Source organism: Lates calcarifer, linkage group LG20, assembly GCF_001640805.2.
Source record: "Lates calcarifer isolate ASB-BC8 linkage group LG20, TLL_Latcal_v3, whole genome shotgun sequence".
NCBI classification, from domain to species: Eukaryota; Metazoa; Chordata; class Actinopteri; family Centropomidae; genus Lates; species Lates calcarifer.
This window is the reverse complement of record NC_066852.1, coordinates 7,776,042-7,791,369: the sequence shown is the minus strand read 5'-3', so window position 1 is coordinate 7,791,369 and position 15,328 is coordinate 7,776,042. Positions and strand designations below refer to the sequence as shown.

Below are 15,328 nucleotides of genomic sequence, written 5' to 3'. Positions count from 1 at the left end.
TTCTTCCATAAAGGTCACCCAGGGCTTTTAAGTTATTCGTCCCACCATCACACACCCTCAGGTGGACCTGGTCTGATCTGCATCCTTTTTTTCCTGATGGACCTTCTGTGGGATCTGACATTTTGTTCATCCTTATTAGTTTTAGCAAAATGAAACATGCTCAAAGAAGGAATATAAACCCATTGTGTTTTGATGTAATTCATCCATAGTATCATTACACTTAAAGAGTGTGTAAGGTGCATCATATTAACTAATTCATGTTTTAGATTTGAATTTATGCATTTATTTATCTGTTTATTTTATTTGTTTATTGTGATTAGGGCTCAAACAACAATTTACGTTTTTGACAATTATTTTTTTTTATAAGATGTGAGAAAAATTGTGAAAAATGCCCATCACAAAGCCCCAAAGTTTAAGGTGATGTTTTCATACGGTTTGCTTTGTCCAACTAGCCACTAGAAATCCAAAGATATTTGATTTACTATCAAAAAAGTCAAAGACAAGCAGGAAATCCCCACAACTGAAAAGCTGCAACCAGAGAATGTTTGGCATTTTCACTATAAAAACACTGAACTTTTTGAGATTATTACAGTTTTTTTTTCAGGTCTGACTGATCATACACAACAAAATTGAAAATAAAGGCAAATCATGGAAATAAAGGGTTCCCATTTGAATCTGTTCGAAAGGTAACAATATTTAACAGACTGAATTACAGTGATTATTAAACTGTAGTGGCTTAGAAGCAAACAAAGCATAGCAGTAAAGACTAAACATGTTTTTTCAGCCATCACTGAAACACATCATTAGATAATAATGATAATCAAATGTCAACATATTTACATTCAGTTTCCCTCTTAGCATGTACATTGAGGTTTTTTGAGGTTATTTGATTTGACACTAAGTCCTGAATTTGTACATTAAATCACAAATAATTTGGATTGAAATGAAAGTGTTATCTTTCCAGTGTATAGCTTATTGCTCAGTGGGGGGTCAGAGTGAGTGTGTCTGTCTGTCTGCTAGTCAGGGAGAGGTTTCTGAACATATGGTCATATGGCAACCACACAGATAAATCACTGGGATCAGCCCCCTCTAACCTCCAACATCTCTCTGTGTGTGTATATATGTGTGTGTGTGTGTGTGTGTATGTACGTACGTGTGTGTGCTTGCCACCCACTTCTACACCCCCCCCCCCCTCTGTCTGTGCTCCATCACTGGCCTCAGTCCAGCGTTCTCTTACCTCCCTCAGAGATCCTGACCAGGGCTTCTTCATAACGAACTAACCTCTAATGTTTATCCTGTTTTGCCTCCAGCAGTCTCCCACTGTAAGAAGTGGTTAACAGGTTATGCTAGCCGGACCGTGTCTAATGTGCTTAAATGGCCCTTGACAACCACAGCGACCTGTTAATGACTGGACCTGTCCTGTGGTCGTGGTCACTGAGAACTGGTCAGTTTATGGTCACCCATTAATGTCTGGCTTGGGGATTTGGAAGCAACTACATATGCCACCATAAACTAACAAGAGGCATCCATGCCACGACTGGTGGCTGGGATGATTATGGGGTGCATCTGTTGGGGTCTCACATCTAAAAAAATAAGCAGGGGATTGTGTAATTTCCCCGTACCACTTTGATTTTTACTAATTTCAACTGTAGCCTAGTGTGCAACATTCAATTTTGGAAGTAATTCAGGGACAAAATTCAGTGTTTTATTTCTTTATTTAATTATAACCAACAGATTGCTGCACTTTGAATCTGACTATGTGTGCGACTGCTTTGTAATGGAAGGTAGTTTTTGACACGTGATTATGTGATGAAATTTCATGAGTGCATTCACTCCACTGTTTCCGCATATAGAATGAACACTTGCACTGTTACATTATGCTATGAGTGTGTGCCCACAGAACTAATACAAATAACACTGTCACTGTGACATACAAGGTCACATACAAAAGAAAGTATTGTCTGTATGTAAAGTGAAAATTCGAGAAAAATTCAAGACTGTTATAAAAATTATAAAAATGATGCTAGATCCTCTGGACCAGAGAAGGAGGTTGACAGTTTGTGTCAGTAGCTCTTCACAGCAGCAGCTACTGGCCTGCCAGCTTTCACATCCTCCTTCAGTGGGCACACTGACGCACACTTTGTTCTCACTGTGGCACTGAGAGGAAGCTCCTTTCCGTTCATGTGCTTCAGCAACCGCCATGCTTGTAGCCGATCCCTGTCACTTGTCCAGGATAGAGGTTAAGGAAAAGTTTACTACATGTCAAAAGTAATTTGTTAACAGTTCAGCCTCATCATGTAAAACTCCTCAGAATTTTGAATGGCCACCATGATCACTAAAAATTTGCAAATGAAACCCCAAACCTGTCCCAAATCTGACTTTTTTATGCTTTCTTAAGGAGCTACAAAATGTGACCCTGTCATCTTTGATATTTTGTAACAGGAATGATAAAGAACTACTGGGGCTAGCTTTAGTGCGTTTAGTGGTCCTATTAGCTTCAGTGGAATTTTTAAAGTGCCCTGTGGTGCTTTCTTATAAACAAGTAAAAACTGGAATTGAAGAATGGCACAGTGGCATGGCAGAATAGCATGAAACCACTGATAAAAATGTATATCACATTTCCTGAGTGCTTGCACACGTACATGTACACAATACAAACAAAATAGGGACACATTCATAAAAAAATGTGTATACAGACTTCCCTGAAGAAGTAGCACTGCTCATTACAATTTTTATAACCCCTTGTTATCTTATTGTAACTTACAGCCCCAAGACAATTTTTATACTGAAGAATAAACAGCTCTTGCCACAGAAAAAAACTCAGACATCTACTTTAAAATACAAATATATAGTTCTTGATGGGATTTAAATTACAGAGGGACCAGCAAATTTGCTGAAAAAAACAATAAGTAATTGCAGCTTTGATTATTACTGGGATGGGGGTGAAAAATTACCCACGTTAGAGCTCTGAATGGGATTAAAATCACTGACCAGGACAGGTAATGTTAAAATCACCCCACTTTCTCTTGAGAAATAAATCCTGCCTTAATGGGGCTTTAGTTGACAGTTTGACTAAGTTTAATTTTATGGATCATTCCTTTAACATCTTACACTGCATGTCTTACTTTGGTTGTTTGACAGTAGTTCTCTGTTCCAACTGTGTGCTCTCACTGGCATGTGCTCTGTTCTGCAGTGATGATATACTATCTGCACACATGGAAACACACATAGAGGCATACTTAATTACTAGATCCAAACCGTGTGTTTCTCCTTAGTCTGTGTGGATGTGCTCATACCCAGGAGTGGGGATCCCACTCATTTTGGAGGCCAAGCGTTGGTTAGTGCAGGTCGCCACAGGAATGCCAACAATGCTGCCTCCATTGTAGATCCCATGGGGTCAGAGAGAGTAACTTTGAGTCAGTGCTGATGTGTATTTAAGCATTAGGCAGATCTCAAAGTAGACACAGTTAGGAGTTGGTATAGTTATTTCAGTACTCAGACATAAACCCTCACCACGACTTTGTTTGTAGTAAACAGTGTATAAGATGGAAAAATGCTCTCACAGAGTTAGAAATACTTCTCCACTGCATGTTTTTTACCTGTCATTAATTATCCACAATGTCTTCATAGGAGATGAGGTGTGTGTGTGTGTGTGTCTGTCTGTCTGTCTGTCTGTCTTTTTATCCGTGTGTGTCATGAAGTCAGTAACAAAATAAGATAGAGAGCAGCTACCTAGATGTTGAGGGCTGAGCTGCAGATTAATGGTGAGTCACCTGGACAACATAAGAGGACTGGGCTTTTGTGTAAGTTGAGAAGCAGTGACACAGCATTAGACACAGGGAGAGTGAGAGAGAGCAGGTACTCCAAGTCACGCAATGCTCTCTGTTGGCAGGCTGTCTGTCTGTGTTTACCAAACACACATTACCTGAGATAGAGCTGGAAAGTGTGAGCAAGAGGAATATAGTCTTTCTTGACCACACTGACATTGTGCTTGAGGAGACTGTCTATGTGCATGAAGTGTGTGTTTGTGTGTGGATTTCAGGGCACTGTGATCTCACTGGAGAGTCAGTGGGGAGGACATGAGGCTGGGGAGTATCCAGTCTGACTGGGTCAGTGCTGGGAGTCTTTTGACTTCTCTCTCTGGAGCACTAAAGATTTTCCTCTTTGTCTTTTGTCTTTATAAGAAAACAAGTGTGTGAGCATCAGGCATTTTTTGTGAGTCCCAGAAGGTTTTTTTTTTTTTAATTATTATTATTTATGTAAATGTTATTATACTTGCTTACTAATACTGTGTGTGTAGAAACAAATGTGTCATCTAAAGGGAGTGCACTGAGAAGGCATTGCTGTTTCCTGTTGCCTCACACGCCACTGTCCTGCCCTCCCACGTTCCATCCTGTCCTGTCCTGCCTTGTCCCATACAACTCCTGGAAGTTCCAGCCCCACCCCAGGATTGCCAGATTGCTTTGGCTCTACATTGCGTAATGCCAAACTGCCCTTGTGCGTCACTGGGAGCACCCTTCCTACACACACATACACATGAGTATAAACACATTGAATAGACAGAGCACACAGGGCTTTTTACATCATCCTGCTCCGGGGACCTGCCTTTATTTACAGGGATCACACTAGCGTAACTGACTTGTTTGATCACATCTGTCATTTCAGATCCATCTGGATTATTGTTCAGTGTGTAACATGCATTCTTAAAGAGGAAATGCAAAATTACATGACCTTTTCTTCCTGGCTGGATCCTGTTCAGTATAAAACTTGATCAAACAGTCTGCTCTCAGGTGATGTTATCAACTTCACTGTCATAATGAGCCAGGGTACAATGACTAGCGGCCATTTGTACAAATAGTTTCCTTGTTCCTCTCAGACAACAACTTTTATAACTGCAGGAATAGCGTCATAATAGCAGTTTTCACCAGAATTGTTGTACTTTTTGTACCCTGCTCTAGTCAGCAATCCAGCACTCACATTTCAGCCTTTACTGTGACCTAAATAGGAAATTAAATTACATATCTTCAAAACAGGTGCGTCATAAGAAATTATCCTTCAAAACAGGTGTGCGAAATGAACTTCAGCCATTTAATGATAAACCCTATTGTGAGGGAGCAATGGAAAGGAAAATTGCTTGTTTAAAATAATAGAGGTGCAATTAGAGAAAGAGGACTTCATATAACCAATTCTGGTACTTTATTTCAAAATGCCAACAGTGTGTTGAAATGGAGATTTCCCCTCTTAATACGTTCATTTTGGTAATTCTGTGTAATTAACTGTGAGTCTGTGTGGCCTTAAGAGTCTCTATACACAGCAGTGTTGTGGATATTGGGATGACTTGTTTGCAGAGTCAAGAACAAAAAGCTGGCAGCTCAGCTAACTCTCAACACACAGCAGAAATCAAACCTGCACCTCTCTTCCTTCCTTTGATTCCTCTCTTCTCTCACTGGAAGCCTAATTGAAATGAGTAAATAAACAAGGGCCAGAAATGTAAACCAAACCAGGCCCTATCAAAGACACCGGGTCCACAAGTATGCTAATGTCTCATTCGTACAGCAGGAACAGTCAAACATTAATAAATTCTGTCTGAAAAGAGTCTGAATTTAGAACCTGCTTCTTTTTCTGCTGCTCTTTTCTTCATTATTATTGCATGGCTCTCTGTGGGGACACACATGCAGCTGTGGGAAAATGGCTACACTTGGTGTGTTTGTATGGGTTGATATGTATGTCACCTGAGAATGGTGGGGGAAATCAGGCTTTTAAACACTGGTGCTAATGGAACACTACATATTTTAACTTACCATTTTTGTTGTTCATTTGTATGAGCATACAAATAGGAGTGTGGGTGTATGTGGTGAGTATGTGTACACCAAATGGCTTCTGTGCCCCGGCTTTAGTTTCCATCTTTGATCGTTTCCACCTGGAGCCCTTCTTTCTCTATCTTTAATTCTCCTACAGGTTTTTAAACATCATGTTATTCCTTTTGCATAACGCTCCAGTTTAATCATAGGTGTGTGATTCTCTGCATTTCCTAATGGCCTATTTAACTTATGCAGCGAGGAAAGCAGATGGTGCATTTCGCTCTTTATGCTAATTTATAGTGGAAAACAGAGAAAGAGTTCCACTGCTGTAGGAACTACAGAAAACATTGTCTAGATACTGGCCCACTTATAACTGTCTTTATGTTATTATTCATATTTGACTCATTGCTCTTATTTTGTCCCTATGCTAATAAAGAAGGGTTCTTCCTCTGACTCAAAACTACTTCCAACAGGTAGACTCACTCCTACTCTATTTTTCACTCCTTTCTCTTTTTCTCTTCATCTTCCCTTTTCTCTTCCTTCCTCTCTCTCTTTCTCTGTCTTTCTCTATTTTTCAGGGACCACACATAGCATCTGTGACCCTGGCAGCATATGAATGTGGCTCGGTGGATTTCCCCGAACCACCCTATCCGGACCAGATAGTCTGTCCCCAGCACGAAACATCAGAACAAGGCTCTAATGCTGAGCAGGTGGGCGTGGAGGCCGCGGGGGTAGGGTCAGCAGCCTTCCAGGGAAGCATCTCTCTCTGGACCATCATCTCTAAAGTCCGCCTGGAAGCTTGTATGTGGGTGAGTGCCTGTTATACACCGGCTGTGCATACTGTAGACCGGAACAGCTAAAGGGGTGGAGAATGCAGGATCTGCACACAGTAAAGCTTTTATAAACATTTCTCATGGCTCAGTTCTGGTCACAGTTTGCCACGACCTTGCACATTCGCCACAGCTTTGACCAGTATTTAGAGTGTGTGCTTTGAAATATTGTTGCTGTCAGGTGAAACCTTCATATCTCCCAAACAGCAGTTTCTTGTTTTCACATTAACCACCATGCATTTTTGAATTTATCCAGTCTGTTTTGAAAGGTGTCATTAGACAGAGGGTGGTAGAAACATGAAAATTACCAAAATTGAAGAGACCTAGTTTTCCAAGGGCAGGGTCAAACTATACATGCCAAGGGCTACAAATTAGATGCACAAATCAGACAAATCATTTTTTTCTTAAGTAACATGCAGTTTATGATGTAGTAAGAGATCAAAGAAAAAGGTGAAAAAATTGGCAATTCCTGTGCATTCTATGCCTGTTAACATTTTAATTCAAGGATTTATATGAGTCTTTAAATCATTGAATCTATACCCCTAAGACCAGGTGAAAGACAGTGTGGTTCCTGCACCTTAATTTTTTCACAAAGGGCTATCAATTGCTTGCTCATTATTTGTGGTACCTCCACCAGTAAAAACTTGCTAAATTTGCATTCACCCTGTGGGTGAAAATGTATTCATTGATAAGTCACTTGCTTGGAAAACCCCAGGTCCTTACCATGAATTTCCCCCTTCAGCGTCAGTGGTTTCACACTTCTAACCAGCCTTGTGGCTACCGAGAAAGATTAAATATTTTTGATCTGTGACCTTTTTTCACAGTTAGAACAGAAATATTTTTACTACTTTGTAGTAGAAATTAAAAAAGTAACATGTTAAGCTTAATAATGTCATAGTTTCTTAGACGAAGAACCGCCATCAAAGAGTCTAGTTACACTTAGAATGGGACTCTGCTGGTTTATCAGTGACTCATACATGTCTCAGAGTTACAATGAGACAACAATGGCTTGTGCTATTGTCATACGCTAATGCACAACACATAGAAACGCAACAGATCACACTCCATTGTAGATGTCTTTGTAAGCACTGTATCTTTTCATGTACACTGTTATTGCCAGTTTACTCTTCTTTCATCGTGAGAAAGGCAGAACTGCTGAACAGTGAGAAAAGAGAACTTGGTCACAGATGCATGATATGAGTTTTATCATGCTTTGTTATCTGTTTCCCTGTTCTGCATAATGTGGAAGGTGCTGAGGCAAGGGGGAAATACAGATCCTCAGCTACTTATTCACTGCCAAGGCTTTACAGGAACAGGCAGGCTTTCCACAAGCTGCTATGTACTGTAATTGGCCTTCAGGCTTCCTTATTGTTTCTAATACATTAACTATACACACATACACACATGTACACATGCTCACTTACAATGGCAAAATTGAAAACATGCACACATTCACATGTAATAAAAACTTTTAAGGTTTTGATTTATTGGATAATCATTTCCTTACACAAATACTTAGTGCAGCAATATTTACCAAGGACCTTTTACTGATTTTCATTCACTATCCTCTGACCCTAATATTATTTTATGTACATGCTAACTAATATTGATGTTAAACTAATATCAAAAAATAAGACTTAAATAAAAGATCTTGTTACCCTAACTTTTCACCCCTTATAATAATGATGTCCATGTTGTTATATAGACACACCCTGTCATATATTCACACCCCATTTAGAGTGCGTGTGCAGGCACACTGATCCTGCATGTAAAAAGGTCTGTATGCTTGATTTACTGGGGTCATATTTCCTCTGAGCTGAGCTGCAGCCCCACCAGCAGCAGCAGCACCGTACTCTGAGGTGTGATATAGGAGTCTGTGTTTGTTAGTGTGTGTGTGTGTGCCACATAATCCCCTTGGACTCAACACCACCCAGTCACCACTACACCCCTGTAACCCCAGCCTGGCATGGCCTCGGCTGTGGCTTGTCAGCTCTACAGTTGGAGACACCTGTTGCACCCACGATTTCAAAGCACCCCTGCCAACATTCCCCCCCTCCTTCTGCCAGCCTCCCACTGATGATGAGACATGACATCCCCCTCCCAACCACCACCACTACCTCTTCTTCTCTGCCTCTCTCCTTTCTCTTTCCTCCTCTCTCTTTGTGCTGTCCTGTTGCCTCTTGAAACCTCTCTGTCCACTACTGCCGCTCCCTGAAGTGCTCCACTTCAAACACCACCACTGTGCAGGTGGACATATTTCACTGCCCCCTACACAAATACACACATACACTCATACACACACAGGCACATGCACATTCACAAACAGAGGCAGAGCTATTGAATGGAGCAGCTGCCAGGGAGATTAAGGCACGTCTCCACTATGAGAAAAAACTGGCAGATTTCATCAAAGACTGCAGTGTTAACAAGAGAAGAGGGTGTCCAGATTAAAGATGCAGTCTGCCAGGTTTTGGGATAGCACCGCCTCCTGAGAATGATTGTTTGGGCTTGTTGTCGCTGCCATGGTTGCTAACTACCCACTAATCATCTTCTGGCTCAGTCATCCAGCTACATGCAAGTAATGTGGCTGTGATTAGTCAGTTATGTTCTTCTGAGAGGGAGATTGAAGCTGTGATTTTGTGTATGTTCCATCTAGACAACTGAATTTCAGTGTTAAAGCTTAAGTTTTGTCATTGGTGTCTGTGGTTGTAGGATGTTAAGGATGTGTTGGGGCTTGAATACATTTATATTATGTTTGTAATTGTAACTTACACTAACTATATCCTCAACATCTTGTCTCATCCCCCTTGGACCCCTACTCTCCCTCTGTGCCTGGAAACATTAAAGTAATGAGCTGTGAGCAACTCCAAAAACACTGCATTTCTTGGCGGCTGTTTTCATTGTGTTAATTAAGTCTGTAGCCCTCACCCCTCACTTCCCCACTCCCCCACTCCCTCTCCGTCCTCATGTTTTGGCAGTATGAACTTGGTGAACCGACCAAGTGGTGAGGATTTATTTCCCTCAAATCACTTCCGCTTTTTTCCTGTTAAGCCCCCCACAATCACACAGGCTCCAGTGCTTTATAGCTACAATCCTTTTGGCTGTTAGATATTGATATCTTAGTTCCTTTAGACCCCCCTGGGCTTGTTAGCACTTCTTAAATTTTCCAGAAACATTGGACTCCACATGTCCAAAGCAGATTAGAACAGAACAGTTAGCAGTGCAGTGTGGTGATATGCTCGGGTTTTTCACCTTCCCCGGGCCTGTGTTTTATGTGTCCATGATCGTTTAATAATCTGTGGGTTTTTCCTTCTCATAAATCCTTTCCGTTTTATTCCCATTAAGCATGCTGATCACACAATCCCAGACAACAGGCAGTGCAAGCTCCTTTGGATAGTGGATATTGATATTTTTGTTCCATTAACCCTCTAAGCGCCTTAGTACCATGCTTGGTATAATAATTAGCATAATATTAAGACAAATATGGCTTTTTTACAATCACTCAATACATTATTAAAAAGATACAATTTAAAGCAATAAAATCAACCACAGCGTCTAAATACAATTTAATAAAGTTTATACAAATAAACAAGCTTCACTGTACATAACAATTAACATGTCCCTCTCTTTCTTAAAATTCTGTTGAGTTCAAATTTATATTGTGAAAATTGGTGCAAATGGTATAGTGTAAATTTATATTTTGTATTACCAAATCAATACACGGAAGCACATCACAACAAGGAGTCCTATAAACGCCAACAGCTAAGCAGCAACAATTAACATTCTCTGTATGTTTGTATGTTTGTGTCTGTGTGAGCAGGGCGCGGGTACTGCTATAGGAGAGCTTCCTCCCTACTTCATGGCCCGGGCTGCACGGCTCTCCGGCGCTGACCCTGATGATGAGGATTACCAGAAGTTTGAGGAGATGCTTGACCAGACCCAATCTGCACAGGTGACACACTTCCCCCTGCAACATCCTCATTCCTCATCCTTCATCCTCATCATCCTCTGTTATCTAACCCCTCTCATTTCCTCCTCCTTCTGACCCTACTATGCACAGCACTCATCTCTCTATTCTTTTGCAGCGTGTTCTTTGCTCTAAATTGACCATTACAAGCATGAAATCTGGCATACCAGATTTACCACCTTGTAGTGTGTGTGTGTTGATGTGTATGTGCTTGTGTTTGTGTGTGTTGACCACTGAGCAAGCCCCACCTCAGTGTTTCAGCAGTACAACAGGAATCAAGTGGTTTCACAACGTTATGACTAAGAGACCAGCAATGATGCACTCGAGTAAAATGTTCCCGCCATTTCCGGCCCTTCATTTTGAAATTCCCTGTGAAAAAAATGTTCTCATATCAAACATCCCTGCAAATGTTTCAACAATGCCTAACAGGTCATTGTAAATATTTATTTTTCCACAGTCTTGTGATTATGAATGGAGGAAGAGAATTGAAGGGAAATATGCGTTTGGTTTTATAAAGGCTTTTCATCAGAACTGTCTGTCCTGACACAGTCTTCATCCTCAGGAATGCTTTTCTCTCTCCAGCAGTGTGGGTCAGACAGTCAGACAGGTCAAGTGCAGTAAAACAACTGCATCCATAAATGGTTTTGAACTTTACAACAGGCTCACTCACTCTTGTATTTGCAAATAAACTATAGCAGACTCTTAGCAAATAAATTCCCTGTTTTTTTATGAGGGTATCCCAGATATCCAAGGATTACTAAGTGATTCAGAGGAATGTTTCTTTTTGTTTACAGTATGAATTTCACTTTTCTGCATGCGTAAAGGATTAGTAACAGTCCAATCATGGTTTCGATGCGAATTGTTCAGTACTGGCATGCTTTCTTTGAGAAGTCAGTTACTCCAAAAGGAAAAAAAACCTGGAAAGAATGCCTCTGGTTATAGCATATAAAATCTACCATATATTAGGCCATGTTGTTTCTTAGTCTTTACTGGATTACTAAATTCATTTTGTGTTTTATTATGTTTATTTTAAAATACCACAGTATTCTCTTTCTGTAAGATAAAACAAATGTATAACTACTAATATTCAATTAACAATATGACTATAGATTTTAAGAAGCAATCCAGCCAGTCTGTTTTCACTTAGGACATAGTCAGACCACTTAAATCATGCTCTTTTTTTGTTACATTATGCCTCAAAATCCTGTTTCATAAAAAAGCATGTCACACAATGGAAACAGTTTTTAAAAACTTGAACAAGTGGAAACATTTGCTGTCAGGATTTCACTTGTTTCCAGTTTTCTTGAGAATCAGAATTAGAATCTTTTTGTTTCATCATCTCTCTTGTCATTGTACAAGTACAACAAAATTTTAGCAGTTTCCCACTCAAGTTGAAACAGGGCACCTCACTCCATTCATATCAATATATTATATATATATATATATATTGAAGCAAGTCAATTTTTTTGAAGAATTTTTTGCCATCAGTGATCTTCAAACAGGGGTCTGTGGACTATCATTGGTACTGCTGCTGGGATACCCAAGGTCACCTAAAAATTCTGAATAGTTTCTATGTATTTCACTTCAATTGATTTTGCTCTGTCTTATCCCAGTTCAAGAATACATAAAAATTACTCAAATGTTTTTAACTTTCAGCACTATCATTTTTAAACATTACACTAGTCAGTGCTTAACCAGTCATTTGTCTCTTTCCCTGTCTTCTCTCCCACTTCAACCTGTAAAGGATCTCCTGGACTAAATATCTTCTTAAAGAATATATCACAAATGAATTACTACATTGATTTCTGGTGGCAGAAAATCCTTATTGCACAACTTTCTTGGGACAAACCATTTCTGGCTGCAGTTCAGTTATGGATGTCAAGGCGGGTATTTTGGCTTTGGCTGGGCCACATACTCACAAAACTGTTCATGTCTCCAAATAGCAAGAGGTGAATAAGTAGTCCATTGTCTCTCTCTCTCTCTCTCTCTCTCTCTCACACACACACACACACACACACAGACACAGACACACACCTTTACCTGTCTCTTTACCTCGCATTTTCTGCATCTCTTAAAATTGAACTGGCTAGACACTGGCTGAAACACCATGTTATGCCTCCCTAAATAAGATTTTAAGTACACAAAGTGTTCTTTGAATAAATAAGTTAAATATTCTTTCATAATAAAATATATGAGTCCCTTGAAGCACTGAATAATCATAAATTATACATTGGGTGCTGTCGATGTGTTATATATGTGTAAATTGAGCGTTGTTCTTCTATGGGGAAATATTGCATCAACCACTTTTTCATTATCTGCATCGTTTAACTGACTTCCAGAAACTTGAGTGACCTTTTTTAGACACTAATACTGAAACAGATTCAAGGAAGTCATAAAAAAAATGTGTCGACAAGACTCGGGTGCTGCTCGGTTTCAAGGGGCAGGGACGCCGTACCTTCTGTAAGGTCCACTGTTAGTAATGCTGTGGACAGCTGGGTAGGTTGGCACCAACAGCAGCCTTGGCGTTCAGACCACATGTGTGAGAGTGGAGCTCTGACATCACCTTTTGATAAAGTGGCGCTTCCCACTGAAACTGTGAGAAACGAGCAGAGACAGTGGAAGAGCAAGACAAACAGGCAGCCTGGGAAAGAGGAGATTTTATCTGAATGATCATCTCAGCATTGAAGAGTTCTTGCGCATCTTTTCCCAAACGAACAGTATTATGCAGGAGGAGCATCGCATGTTTGTCTTGCATCCGTGCGAGAGCAGATTAGAAGTGACGCTGCATGCTGCTGTCTCAGTACACAGCTTCAGTCTCGCTCTCTCTCTGACATTGTTTCTTTTTCTGTCCCTCTCTTCCTATGCTCTTATTCTTTCTCACGCACTCTGTTCGTCTCCCACTGTGCATTGCTCTCTCGCTCTCTCTGATCATATCTGGCAGCCATGTGCATGTATGTAATGTATGCTCATGTGATTGGACAGCATCTGGAGGCAGGTTGCTTGCACCAGCGAGGACCTGCCACATACGGAAACATTTTTTCTCTCGCCAGAGCTTTTACCATTACTCGGATGTTCTCAGGGTGCCATTTTCACTCAAGGAAGATTCCGCAACACCTCTCTGATTTTCACGTCTCCATGTTTTACCCTTTTTACACCTGTTCAGGTGGACATGGAGGCATTCATCCGCTGTGGATTTGTGTCTGAGTTTTTGATTGAAAGCTGAAAATCAATAGTAGACCAAAGTGGAAACAGACTCCACTGGGATTGGATTGGAGAAACTGTGCTATCATTGGATCATTGTGCTTAGACAGGAAGTGGTTAAATTTTGTCGTCAAGGATGTGACCCCCCTTCAACCCCACATGCACATACACACATGAGCGCACACACAGACTCTCTCCCACACACACACACTCTCTCCACCCTGTAGCAACAGAGCTGGATTAAGATGCTGACTACGTCCCCTCCGCTCAAGTCACAGAGGTTTAGAGGTGCCAGCATTTTGACTTAAACCCAGTGGTATTTCTCCCAGCCTGCACATGCCAACTTCCTGCCACAAGTGCACGTGATGCACAGCAGCAGAGCACTCTGGGTTTTTTTTTCTCATTCATTCAACAGAGCTATTCAAGAATAATGAAGTCATGCCTTTTCTAACGGCTCCAGACGCTGATGTCATGAACATCAGCTTTTTTTTCCCCTCTTAAATCTTTAGCTCAGTACGAGAGTACTCTGTGTGCTGGAGAGGAATCCTCAGTATCGACACAGACTGTCTCGAAGCATCGTGAATGGATCAAGTCCATGACTGCTTGTAGCTTGATAATGAAGTTATTTCCTGTCTTCTGTTTTTTTTTCATCCGGCATGGAAAGGGTTAACAGGCTGTGAATTCTTGATTGCCAACTCCCAGGATCGTATCTCCTGTAACTCAAATCAGGGCCATCTGCGCTGGGCGTATGCCTGCCTTCCCCCCTGGCCTACTGCACTCAAAGGCTCTCTGTGCTGTGGTTTGCCCGGCCCCGTCACGTGACTTCTCTGAAAGTGCCCCCTCCCTCCTCCTCCCTCTTTATTTCCAGTAAACTGTTTGAAAGGAGGGGGGTGAGTCAGAGTAAAACCAGCTTCCCTTTAACCACAGCTTGTTAAAGAATTTGTCAACGTGGACTCAGGGGTGCATTTTTTTTGTCTGTGTGTGTGTGTGTGTGTCTGTGTGTGTTTGTGTGTGAGTGTGTGTGTCAGGATAGATTGAATGCGTAGCTCTTCTTTTTTCTTGAAAGAGGACTGTAGCTTTGATTGCGTCAGGACTCCTTAATCACTCCACTTCTTGTGCCAGAGAGAACGGGCGCAGGCGCAGGCTTGTCAGGAGTTAATGAGATGAACTTTAGCCGTCTTCGTGTCGGGGGGCTCGCAGCCGCTCCGGAGATGTGTGTCTTCTGTGTGAAAGACTTTCATTGAGAAAAAAAGAAAACAGAGAGAGGGAGAGAAAAAATGTGCGTGGGTGTTGACTTGTGTATAGGCTATGCATAGATTTTTCCTTGTCTGACACTTTTTTCCACATGGAGCAGGGTGCCTTGTCGCTGCCTGCTTTTTGTCTATGTTCGAACTCTGTACCCTATCAGTACTACCAAAGCCTACTGAAAACAAAGTGTTTTCTTTGCCAAGTTCCTCACAATGAAAACTTCACTTTATGAAGAAACCCTCTGAGCTACTTGCCATGAAATTCAAAATAAACCAATATCACAT

At 41.0% G+C, this 15,328-nt stretch overlaps 1 protein-coding gene and 1 long non-coding RNA gene across 5 annotated transcripts in view; one reads left to right on the top strand and one right to left on the bottom strand.

Moving 5' to 3' along the window:
- The window catches only part of LOC108893584 (vacuole membrane protein 1), a 57,767-nt gene that overhangs the window by 13,302 nt on the left and 29,137 nt on the right, over positions 1–15,328 (top strand). For all 3 annotated transcript variants that reach the window (XM_018691738.2, XM_051078858.1, XM_051078859.1), the window contains 2 exons: positions 6,380–6,610; positions 10,449–10,580. In XM_018691738.2, coding sequence (XP_018547254.1) covers positions 6,380–6,610; positions 10,449–10,580 — 363 coding nt within the window. The remainder of the gene's footprint in view (positions 1–6,379; positions 6,611–10,448; positions 10,581–15,328) is intronic.
- LOC127143715 (uncharacterized) lies at positions 333–6,349 on the bottom strand. Of its 2 annotated transcripts, XR_007815322.1 has the most exons (4): positions 3,600–6,349; positions 3,297–3,375; positions 3,126–3,207; positions 333–2,223 (listed from the first exon to the last, which is right to left on the bottom strand). It is a non-coding gene; the product is annotated as an uncharacterized LOC127143715 (long non-coding RNA). The 2 variants fall into 2 exon arrangements; XR_007815321.1 differs by having other exon boundaries at positions 3,297–6,349.